The sequence below is a fragment of the Syngnathus scovelli genome, chromosome 2 (assembly GCF_024217435.2).
Source record: "Syngnathus scovelli strain Florida chromosome 2, RoL_Ssco_1.2, whole genome shotgun sequence".
Taxonomy (NCBI): Eukaryota; Metazoa; Chordata; class Actinopteri; order Syngnathiformes; family Syngnathidae; genus Syngnathus; species Syngnathus scovelli.
In genome coordinates, this window is record NC_090848.1 from 9011975 (window position 1) to 9023510 (window position 11536).

At 38.9% G+C, this 11536-nt stretch overlaps 2 protein-coding genes across 2 annotated transcripts; both read right to left on the reverse strand.

Annotated features, from left to right (window-relative positions):
• Nucleotides 1-831: 831 nt before the first annotated feature.
• Nucleotides 832-5386, reverse strand: sarnp (SAP domain containing ribonucleoprotein). Its single transcript, XM_049755793.2, has 11 exons — nucleotides 5229-5386; nucleotides 4601-4700; nucleotides 4121-4170; nucleotides 3969-4039; nucleotides 3647-3695; nucleotides 3483-3556; nucleotides 3094-3131; nucleotides 2982-3007; nucleotides 2803-2871; nucleotides 2196-2282; nucleotides 832-1717 (listed from the first exon to the last, which is right to left on the reverse strand). The coding sequence occupies exons 1-11, from the start codon at nucleotides 5259-5261 to the stop codon at nucleotides 1676-1678; spliced, it is 639 nt and encodes a 212-aa protein (XP_049611750.1). The 5' UTR covers nucleotides 5262-5386; the 3' UTR covers nucleotides 832-1675.
• Nucleotides 5387-6223: 837 nt separating this feature from the next.
• hsd17b10 (hydroxysteroid (17-beta) dehydrogenase 10) lies at nucleotides 6224-11284 on the reverse strand. Its single transcript, XM_049755790.2, has 7 exons — nucleotides 11083-11284; nucleotides 9066-9193; nucleotides 8197-8361; nucleotides 7711-7875; nucleotides 7242-7370; nucleotides 6953-7061; nucleotides 6224-6569 (listed from the first exon to the last, which is right to left on the reverse strand). Exons 2-7 carry the CDS (start codon nucleotides 9087-9089, stop codon nucleotides 6379-6381), a joined length of 783 nt encoding a protein of 260 aa, XP_049611747.1. The 5' UTR covers nucleotides 9090-9193; nucleotides 11083-11284; the 3' UTR covers nucleotides 6224-6378.
• Nucleotides 11285-11536: the final 252 nt, after the last annotated feature.

Genomic DNA, 11536 nt, shown 5'->3' on the forward strand with positions numbered 1-11536 from the left:
CGGCATCTGCGGATAAAAATATTCTCGCAAACTGGGGGGTTTCCTACTCAAAATAATTTTATATATTATAAAACATTATAAAATGTATATATTTTATTTAATATTTTTTGATTCTTAAAAAAAATATGTGTGGGGGTGTCATGAAAACCAACTGGGGATAAATTATGTTTATTCAAGAGTTTTGGAGGGTTGTCTCTTTTCTTTCGTCACTGCATTTGTAATGAATATCAATTATTCAACAATTCTTGCTATTTACAGGCCAGCACTGTCCATATCGCCTGCAAAATGCAGGGGTCCATTACATAAAGTACAGTGCTGCCATGATCTATGAGGTTCAACCATAACGCCAATCACTCATAAGAGCTATATTTTAATATTGATACAGTATATACATTTGTGGTTTCCCGTTTTCACTGTCTTTGTGGTTGTCCCGTTGCTAAATTAAATCGCTTTGTTGCAGCTCCAGCTGTTGTGAAATGGAGAATACAAAATTGTATTTTTACTTTTGGAACATTGCAAGAAGACAATTGTACATTCTGGACCTACTTTAATCAATAACTATTATTTTACATTAGTATGTGGCAAAAGGTTTTTATTCTACGAGCCAAAATAAATTCTGCTCGAACTGTTCCAATCCGTCTGAAAATCGCAGGCAAATGTTACTCCCTGTAATTCAAAGGGGCATGGCCACTTCTAGAAAGACTGTCGTATGTGATTGGAGGCTTTGGTATCATTGAACCTGGGTGTTGACGTGAAAACCAGTGCTGAGACACTCCTGACATATTGCTTATAACTGCATGCAAACACTAAGAAAATCTGACAAAGCCAGTATCAGAATTTTTTTTTTTTTTTAATCAAAAGATTTAATTTTATAAAATGAACAACCAACCGAGGCAATGACCATCAGTTACAGGCATCAAAATTACATTTCAACACAAAAAGACCTAGTTTTATCCTAATAAGTGATTGAAAACATTTGTTGCCCTCCAATCAACTTTTTTTTTTTTTTAAAAAGGAAACCCCATTGGGTTCTTTTCGGGACATGGCCTGAATGTATTAAAGTTACAGCATCCCCTGCCAAATTTTCCTCGTTACATTAACTATCATGAGTAGTTGAATTTTTATTTGGTCAGAATTCACACAAATTTCTCTGGTGTCATAATCAAAAAGACGTCTACTCTCAAAATGCCTGAAATGTATTAAACTGTTCGGATTGCCAAACTCAATAATTCCAGACTGGAGAACAAACGAAAAATCTCGAAGTGTATTTTGAACACAACTAATGTCGTTTGTCCAAATCTGCCAGTAAACAGATGCGCATGCTAAGAATGGAAACATGGTTGCGTGCTTGAAATTGTGTTCATTCAGATAGAGTGCAAGAAGATTTGACAATGATAAAAATAGGTAACAAAATAGTAAAGATAAACTTAAGTTATCAGTCATGGTCACTCAATTTCTAACATTTGTCAAGTGTGAAAGAAAACAGTAGAAAAAGGCAGATAAAACTATTACGTATAAGCAGGCAAAAAAAAAAGTTCTTTCCATTTCCACTACTTCAACAGTTTTTGTCCAGTAACAACACTTTTTTAAAAACCTGATTAACAAGGACACAGTCTGCGACCTGACTGAATGTCAAAAACAACACAAAAAAACTAAAATAAAACAAAACAATTCTTTACACTATTCCAAATCGAGCAGCACGCTTCACTTTCTTTGCCTGTTGGGGGGTAAAAAAGGGAAAAACATATACATACACAAGATGAACAATCAGTGGGTGGACTACAGTCAAGACTCAACTTCTTGCTGTGTTTGTCACACATTCACTATAAACAAAAAATAAATATCCAGAAACCCCCTTTTTATTTATTTTTTTAAATCTCTGCATCATTAAAAATTCTATTATTTTGTTATGAATAAATACAATTGTTTATTTTACAAATATAACACAAGAATATTGTGGAGGGCCTAAATTCTTAAATGTTTGCTTCTGCCCTTTTATTTTGAACCTATACATTTATTTGTATTTTTAAAATCTCTCTGCGTATAATGGCTAAAATAATTTCGGCTCTTAATTGTTGTTAAGGGTATAACATTGTCAAAATTGGATCTGACATGATATTAAAGTGAATTGGGCTCATCCCTGGTAGCATATTTACAGGTTCAACTATCGACAACCATCAGAAAAACAAAGTTACCTCGACGTCCGCGGAGCCAGTCACGGCGCCGCCTGTTAGGATGCCGAACCTTTCCTTCCTCTTGATCAGCTTCTCATCTGCTTCCATCTGTAGACGACGAAAACATTCAACATTTAAAACTTCCCATCCAAATAAACCCCTTCACTTATGAGCGGAATACCATCACCAAAGAATTAATTCATGCATTTTGCAGATTGAAATGAATTGAAATTCATTCATTTGAATGTCATTGAAGCAGTACATACGTCGTTGGCATATTTTTATTTTTTTTAATCACAAGCTTCGCCCTTTCACTCACTGGTACAACTTAAACTATAAACATAGTGAAGTATTACTATAAAACACAATTGTATTTCTATCAGTTAGAAGGCTCAAATGATTTTTCATTTGTATGATCGCTTCCCTGAATTTGGAATGGGTAAAAATTTGAGACGTCGCCACATCATTTAACTGTGATTCAAATTTTGAATGGCCGCAAAACAAGTGACCGAGTCTCAGCCACTCATAAAATGTTGTGGTACTAGCCCACGCCCTGAACGAGTGTTGAGTGCAGCTTGGCCACATCGCCACGTAGCCCTCAGTTTGCTGCAGAATGAGGTCGTGTCACCTTTTGCGAAACTGACGACACGTTCATGCCGAATCTCTCCGCCCTCTTCTTCAGCTGATCCACGTTGACCTGCGACAGACGCCAAAAGTTTTCACACGCATATAAAAGAAAAGGGTGCCAATGCATCAAAAGAATATAAGGCGAGATCGGTGTCGTGTGACCCGCAGGGCGACACTTACCGGCATGTTTTTGGCCATGGCGGTGCCTGAGCAGGAGAAGGAAATGATTGGTGTCGCAGGTTGCTTGTACATGACGAACAGCAGAGTAGCGCCAAAGAGTCATCATACACACCTGTGGATGAACTTGAAGCACTGATCGGTAAGCCAAACCTAGAAATGCAAGCACACCAGCAAAAAATATGTTAGACCAGAACAAATAAAAACACTTTAAATGACAGATGGACCTTAGCATTTCACATGTGGTATAAAAATAAATTCCCATTCTGAAATCCCGTGTACTACCTAACCTTTACCCTTATACAAGACAAGCGACATGCTAAACTTATACAAACAAAAATGTAGAATGTCTAAACCCAACCAATATGACATATGAACACTTGCATATTTTCAACTAGCACCCATCCCCCTATGGCCAAATGTTCTTCCCGTGAACATACAAATTGATCCATGTTTTGACAAAGACCAAACTTAATAGTCAGTAGGCAAATCACTGGGTCTCACCTGGCCGCACGCTGGGCCTTCTTGTCTTCAGCTGATGCAGGCAGATTGAAGCGTTCAGCGCGTTTCTGTAGCCGCTGCTCAACAGAAGATTACAATTGTTGATAAATGTGAGGCTGTGTAACAAGTGATGGGGAAAAAAAGATAGTTCTGGATCCAAGTCATACTTCGCCAGCAGCTGGAGGACATATCTTCACTATCTTTTTCTCAGTGGGCCTGAAAAATAAGCACGTAAAGAAAGGAAAAAGACTGATGTGAGAAAAAAAAACACTTATTTGAATTTTAAAACATTTAGAAAACAATTCTACTCCACTTCCACTAACAACATTGCTGCAAACAAAGGAGCCACTTGACAAAAGGAGTCAGCTCAACCAAATCGATACATTTGTAACTATTTACTTAGCAACTCCTCCAAGCCTTCCTGTGATTATTTTTCTATTTTTAACTAAAACACAGAGGAAAAAAAGAGGACATTTAGAATAAACTCACAGCTCTGCCACGGGAGATTCCAATTCTTTGACATCTTTGCCGTTGTCTACAATCTCGCCTTTTGAGAAGTCCTTTAACGCAAACGGAAACAGTCACAAACCCAACATCAGACAGTATAGGCATGAGTTAACTTTGCCGACTGGCAACGTTACCACAGTGTCATCCGCCAGCACATCATCCACATCCTCTTCTTCATCGGTGGCTTGTGTGATAACATATCAAAGACATAAAACACAAAATGTCAGCCACACAAAATCATTTGTGGTTTTCATGAGGATGACAGAAATACTACAAAACACCGGTGGGTGACAGAATCTAGCAAGGTGACAAAAGTTCTTAAAAATGAACACTGACAAAATCCTGTAATTGGATTGACCGCTTCAACCTAAGATTAACGTAGCAAGAATTTTGAAAATTTGATTATCTGGTGGGGGAAAAACACCCACAAATGAGAGTAACTTGAAAAGAACTTGATTGTTGCGCAACATATCTCCTCAACGCTAAAACTTAATCTGGTAAATTCTAAATGTCCACCAATAAAATCGTATGGACCAAAATTTACAAATTAATCTGTCGTCTAAGATTTACTTCAGGCGTACAAGTATTTTTTCTCACAGCAACTTTTAGCTTACCGTGCTCATCTAGGAAGGCCTGCAGACGTGCGATCAGGTCCCCCTTGTTGCCTTTGGTCTCAAGACCTCGGGCTTCGCATTCCTGCCTCAGCTCAGCAAGCTAAACCCAACAGAAAATGTTTCACAAATTAAAAAAAAAATCAATATTGTGTATTTTTTTCTGTAAACCCATTGAGTTCGCGAGTTTGAAAGACTGCGAGCAAGTCCCGCCCCCCCCCCCTCATAACACCTTATTTATTGCTCCACTGGCAGTCTGCCGACCCGGCGGCAAAGAAAATCATTTTGAGATACCCGCCTCACGATTTCATATGACGCCAAACTTTTAATCTTGACGCAGTGGCACTTGTGATTGAAGTTGTGTTTTAGTTTAATTGAATTGAAACATTCAAGGTATTTTTTAAACGTAACCGGTGCGTTTTGAGCTTGGGCGCAGAAAGCTCAAGACAACGTGATCACATGCTAACGCTTAGCTTTAGCATTAGCAGCCATTCGATACGTTAGCTGCACCAGCCCAACCACTTTGTTTTTTTCGACACTCCTACAGGGGACATCGAAGAGATCATCCAAACAACTTCCACAATAACCGATCAAAGCTGGGTAATTGTAGTCAATGAGTGGCACGACCAACCTTGAGTTTCTGCAGCTCGATCACTTCAGCCATTTTTGTTGATCAACCTTTTCCTTTCCTCCAATCAAACCGCTTCTTCTTCTTCTTCTTCTTCTTCTTCTTCTTCTTCTTCTTCTTGTTCTTCTTTTTCTTCTTCTTCTACTGCTGCTGCTTTTGTCATCATCTCCCAACTTTTCCAAATCTCGCGTTACATTTCAAATTTTCATCAAGGAAAGGTGGAATGTCTATTCAAAATCTAAGCATCACTAAACATGTGCAGAAAAGTACATTCAAAAACAAGAAATCAAAATGAACAAATAAATAGAAACAAAATTCCGAGATAAAACATCTCCTTATATCCAAATAAAAAACATAAAACATCTCCCGAGATCCAGTCAAGGATTGTTTGGTTGTGACCTATATGAATGTTTTGATAATTTCATTTCGTCATTCATAAATTAAAAAAGGTATATATGCATTACTGGGTAAAATATTGGAAAATATATTTTTGTTTTCTGCCCGCAAAAGACGCGTAGGTTTCTGAGCACCGCTTGTGACAACTTTGTGACAGCGACACCGTGTGGATTAATGGACCAAATGTTTTTTTTTTAATCAGATGATTGACCTAACTAGTTTGAGATAATGGGAAAAGTTACATTTACGTACATTTTGTAATAAGCTGGAGAATCTTTAATAGCTTTTAAAGATGTAATGCAAATGTTGTAAATGATGTAAATGTAATTAATGCTTTTTAGCAATTGTCACTTATCGCTCTTGTACTCTCCCAAATAAAGCCCTAGTTGAAGTTGAAGTTACATGGTGGCCAGCACTACTGATTGTGAAGTCAACTGACATAGCAACATAAAAATGTCATTTGATCTTAGATGACATTCTTCAAGAACCCCTCATTCATTTTCTTCATTGCTGACTCTTAAGCAGTGCTATGAAGAAAAACAGGTCTAATATGTACTACTGCTCAGTTTTGAGACTTGCGGACAATTTGAAAGAAAGCCAGATTCCAAACCAGAGCTTTATTTTCAAAGTGGTTTACCAAACAACTAGGCAGAACTGAAAACTTTCTAGAAATATTGTCCCATTCAGAGGGGCCTTGCTTTCATTCTTCATTTTCCCATGAAAACAAATCAGCGCAAGTGCGCACACTCATCCGCACTCACGGCTGCATGCGAATGGCTCCGTCTAACCGAATGACCTCCCCGTTAATCATGGGGTTCTCGGCTAGCGCCGCCACCAAGTGGGCGAACTCAGCTGGGTCGCCCAGACGTGAGGGGAAGGGGACTTGGCGCGCCAGAAAGGAGCGCACCTTCTCTGGAAGTCCAGCCAGCAGGGGAGTGGAGAACAGACCTGCGGGCAGGAAATTTGTGGATTACAGGCAAAAGACACCTCCTACAATTTCCTACATTTTAATAAGATGTTCCATTGTCGGTCCCACACTGGGAAATTCCAGAAAATTCCAATGACCACCAAACAAATTCATATAATTTATAGAGGGGTTGAAACTAATGCTTATTTTAATAATAGATTAATCTGTCAATTAATTATTTGATTTGTTGGATAAGCCAAAATGTTGATGACTGTTTTTCAAAGTATACACAGATCTTGCAAATGGATTATTTGGAATAAACAAAGACCAATCTGAAAGCAGCGAATGTTCCCGTTAATGGTTAATCAGCGGCCTCATTTTAAAACAAACACAGGAGCTATAATCAAGACATTTGTTTACTTACCTGGCGCTATAGTGACGACCCTGATGCCCATCGGGGCCAGATCCCTCGCAATGGGAAGGGTCATTCCGACGATGCCGCCTTTAGACGCCGAATACGCAGCTTGACCAACCTGAACGCAACACGCGTGTACAACAGTGTCAGTACTCTATACGCATACAAGCTTTTAAATGTTTTGATTGGAGGCGCCAAGGCACACTTGTTTAATATTCTTAATGTAACAAATCTGCGGCCATTTTGAGCACCAAGACAGTAACGTGACAAGTGGCTGTCATCTTTATGGAATGCTCACCTGCCCATCAAAGGCGGCCACACTGGCAGTGTTGACAATGCAGCCCCTGTGCCCATCTGCGTCCGGCTCATTTTTGGCCATGGCTCCCACAGCTAGACGAATCACGTTGAAGGTTCCTGCGATGTTCACCTGCACAACACAAATTCAACAGCATCACAATCAATCGATTTTTTGTTATCTTTCATTGACATCCCAGATACTACTGATATAAACCTTTATATGAGTGTATAGTTCTTTATATCCTAATATAGAAATATTCCGCAAAAGTGCATGAAATGAATAGCAATTTATTGTCTTTATTGCTAGTTCCTTAAGATGTAAATACCAAAGTGTTGCTGAATATCACTGAATCATATAAGCCCAAAGAGAATGTTCTTGAATTTTATTGATGTTGAATTGCAGTGTATTGTGTTTAATGGGATAAATTATGTATACATTGGATACATTTTCTTTTGAACGAAGGTCTTACATTGATGACGCGCTGAAAGTCGTCCAAGCTGTGAGGGACGTCCTTCTTGAAGTTGTACGTTTTGACTGCAACGGCGATGCCGGCGCAGTTGACAGCCAGGTCTAATTTGCCAAACTTTTCTCGTGCCAAGTTCACAGCAGACTGTACTTCCGATTCTGACGTCACCTGCGAGACAACAGGGGCTTGTGTCATGCATGGAACCTTTCCTGAAACTTTCCATGGAATAAAGATGTAATTTACAAGACTAGTTCAGGCTCAACAAGCATCAAGGACTTCATTCTGGCGTATTTTAAGGTACCGCTGTGTCAGGATCATGCTAATACCAACCTGCATTTTAATTTAATTAGAGTCACTATTCCATTTTTTAAAACCAGAAATTTCCCTTAAATGTTTGTAACTTTGAAAGGTTGGAATTTACAAGCCTGGTTCTTATGGCTAACATCCTTCTAGCCATGAAAGAGACGACATCATCATTTGTGTACTTGCATCTGCTGGAGCAAAGGCACATCTGTCTCCAAGAGCAGCCGCCAGCGTTGATCCTTCGGAAGACGGCAGGTCCACGATGACGGCCGACGCTCCACTCTGCACCAGACGCTCCACCGTGGCCCGGCCTAGGCCTGACGCCCCACCCGTCACCAGGCCCACCATATTCTGAGGCCGCAAGTAGAGGAAGCCATTAAAAGTAACGCCAAATATAAAACCATCAAAAACTCAACCACAAGGGATAGTCACTGCATAATAGTAATAGTTGCCACACCAGATTAAAAAAAAAGTTCAGGAACATGCTAGAATGTGGATCACTTCTGGTGACTGGCAGAGTAATTTTTGTAGTTTATACATCAGTTACTGACTGGCAGAGTATTTTTTGTAACTTATAAATCAAAGTTATTGACAATGCTGCTCATCTAAAAACTAAAAAATAGGGTAGTAATTTGAAATTTCAGATTCAAACAGCAGACACACGATGTTTTGGGATAGAGTAGGAACCTGAATTGGAAATAATTGCTTCGTGAAATTTGTCACGTTGCAATGTGAGTTTTTTTATTTATGTGAACACAAGGTCACACTGACTACTGCGAGACGATCGACGTAAGCTGCCCCAGGTATAAAGTGAAATGATGGATTCGTAAAGAAGGCTAGCCGGCATACTTGTGGGCACCTTTAGGAGTTTTGGTTGAATGAAGAGAGCTTGTGACAACATCAAACTAGCGTGGACATGTTAGCCCGGGGCTGCAAAACTTGTAAACGAGCACAACCGGGATGACTAACACTACACAATTTTATATTTGACACACATGCAACTTTTAGACGTGCGCGACAAAGGTTTCTTTTCTGTTTTGATTTCCTTTGCTCACCTTGACACACCGGATATTCGCCATGTTGAATTGCAGGCAACCGTTACGTCACCAGCGCCAAAGATCGTGTCTTGGTTAGATGCGTCACTACACGTAAACTCTGATGACTCAATTTTTGAACTTGAGCCCTAAAAATGAGAATACACCAAGTTTATACAATTATTTTTACAGTTGGCAGTAAAATGAGATAAAAATGAACAAATAAGGTGCATTTAAAATCACAAAGCAAGGCATTTAAAAAGAGACAAAAAAAGAAAATGGAAAATACTGTATTCTGGAGCAATGTCGTTGCTTATGTACCTGTCTATTTTTAACTATTTAATGACATGATTGCATTCACAGAAGTAGGCTTTTAAGTTTATTCAGATGGACCAAAAGCAATAAATGCCAGAAGCAGTGTTTTATCACATTATTCAGACTCTGAGCCATGACTTTACAGTGACTTAAAAAAGTAGGCTATTGAATGGAAACACCATTTACACAGCACACAGACTTTCAACCTTTATTCAATCACAAAATAAAAATACATTGAGACCGACGTCTCCTTTTCAAATTGAGTATTGTTTTTAAACCAAGAGTATAGCAAAAAAAAGCAAATTTTCACCTAAGGGTACACATACTGATTGGTGTGAAAGAATTCTAAATGGGCTAGCTTCTTGTCAAAAATGTACTATTTGGATGATTTTAAGCGTATATGAAAGCGGATTGGGGTACATAAAAACATTATCGGGACTTTTCACTCTTAGAGAGAAGACCTAAAGATGCTGTTAGCAAGTACACCTGAAGTTTTAAATGTATTCTCCAAAAAAATAAACACAAGCTAATACAGGTATTTCAATCCACGGGCAGCCTCTCGTGTCATATCTACAGGATGCTTTGGTTGCCGTGAGGAAGACAGTAGGCTGTATAGTCATCTCCCAGATCTGGTGTGATCCTAAAACTATACAAACTACTACCTCATCCCACGCACAGCCCCAATGTTGTGGTCTGGGAAATGACCGACATCACACATCTTGTAGCCTTCATGAGGATAAGTCTTAGGTGGTAAACGAGCATCTTGGGAAGCTGGGAACATTAATAAAAATTAAAAAAAAAAAGAGTTATGTGTGGAACATGGGGATCGTGCAACTAAGTATGGTCATACGTATAGTATGGTCAAATTGCGGTACAATAATTAATCGATTAATTGACAACGCATCGATTATCAAATAACCAACAGCTTTGCTGTTCATTAATAAAAGGGTGAGAACTTTTCAAACTTCATATTTTCTATATCCTCAGAATTTCAGCCTCACAAGAAGAAATCAGAATTATTGGGTCTTCCATGAAAGCTGACTTGATTACCTTTTGAGTTTTTTAGTTTTCAAAATAAGTCTTTGGCAAACATTTCCCTTTACTTTACAAAACAATGATTGACATTTCTGCCCGATAATCATCAGTTTGGCATTTGCTGCTACTGTTGCAACCCCAAATAAGACTGAAAAGGCCAGTGTGCTGCAACAAATTGAAACTGAGTCATAACTTGCTTATTCCTCATCGATTTTCCTTTTTTGGGCAGTGCCAAAACACGTGTTATCAAAGAATACATAAATAAATAAAACATTTTTGTGTATTTCCAATTTCCTTGTCACAATTGTACTATATTGTTTGCTACCCTAGTCAACACATGTGACAGCAGACGTGTTTTGTTTTTAGCTTTTTTTTTTTACACCTCTAACTTCGCCCCTCCTAGCTTAGCCTCAACGTAGGCACGGAAATCAAAAGAAGCATGTCTTATCGACCAATCTTCTTATCATACCCACTTGATTAAGTTGAATCGCTTAGTACTTCTATGGCGTTGACTAAATGCTAACCCGATCACCATCTGAGCAACGCAGCGAGTTAACCACTTTGAAGACATGATTAAATATACAGCGTGAGTGCTAAGCAACTTGAAATCCTCCATTAGGCCGCCAATGAGTCTTTAAGTCCGCTAACGGGCGAGCAGCTAGCTAAGCTAATATCAGTCGGCGCTCACCTCAAGTCCCCCGGGCAATGAACCGAACCGAGCCGTGGCGGTCTAACAGGGGGAAAAAAAGGGGCAAAGCGTGCCCCGCGCAGACTCGGTAAGGCAATAAAAAGAAAATAGGAAGAAAAGAGAACACGAAAGGCAACTTCTCTTTGCACTGCAGTTCAATTAATTTCCGACTGTCATCGTCGCTCACCATCATTATTTTTTTTTTTTGCGGAAAGCGGAGCAGGTTTCTTCTTCTTTTACTTTCTCCTTCTTTCTTTTGGCGGTTGGCAAAAAAAAATTCTGGTGCATTACCGCCACCTTCTGAAATAGAGTGTGGGTCTGGATAATATAATAATAATAATTAACCACATTATTTTTCCAAATAAAAATACAAACACAAAATACGAATGCATGCTCTCATGTCTCTATTGCATGCATAGGTGGCAAATCATGACCAAAACTGTCAATCAAAATA

Coding starts and splice junctions, on each gene's coding strand:
- sarnp (XM_049755793.2), bottom strand. CDS start 5,261: ATGGCTGAAGTGATCGAGCTGCAGAAACTCAAG. Junction 4,171..4,600: donor GGCCTTCCTAGATGAGCACG/GTAAGCTAAAAG, acceptor TTATCACACAAG/CCACCGATGAAGAAGAGGAT. Junction 3,557..3,646: donor GTCCTCCAGCTGCTGGCGAA/GTATGACTTGGA, acceptor TCTGTTGAGCAG/CGGCTACAGAAACGCGCTGA.
- hsd17b10 (XM_049755790.2), bottom strand. CDS start 9,089: ATGGCGAATATCCGGTGTGTCAAG. Junction 7,371..7,710: donor ACTTTCAGCGCGTCATCAAT/GTAAGACCTTCG, acceptor TGTGTTGTGCAG/GTGAACATCGCAGGAACCTT. Junction 6,570..6,952: donor GGTCGTCACTATAGCGCCAG/GTAAGTAAACAA, acceptor TCCTGCCCGCAG/GTCTGTTCTCCACTCCCCTG.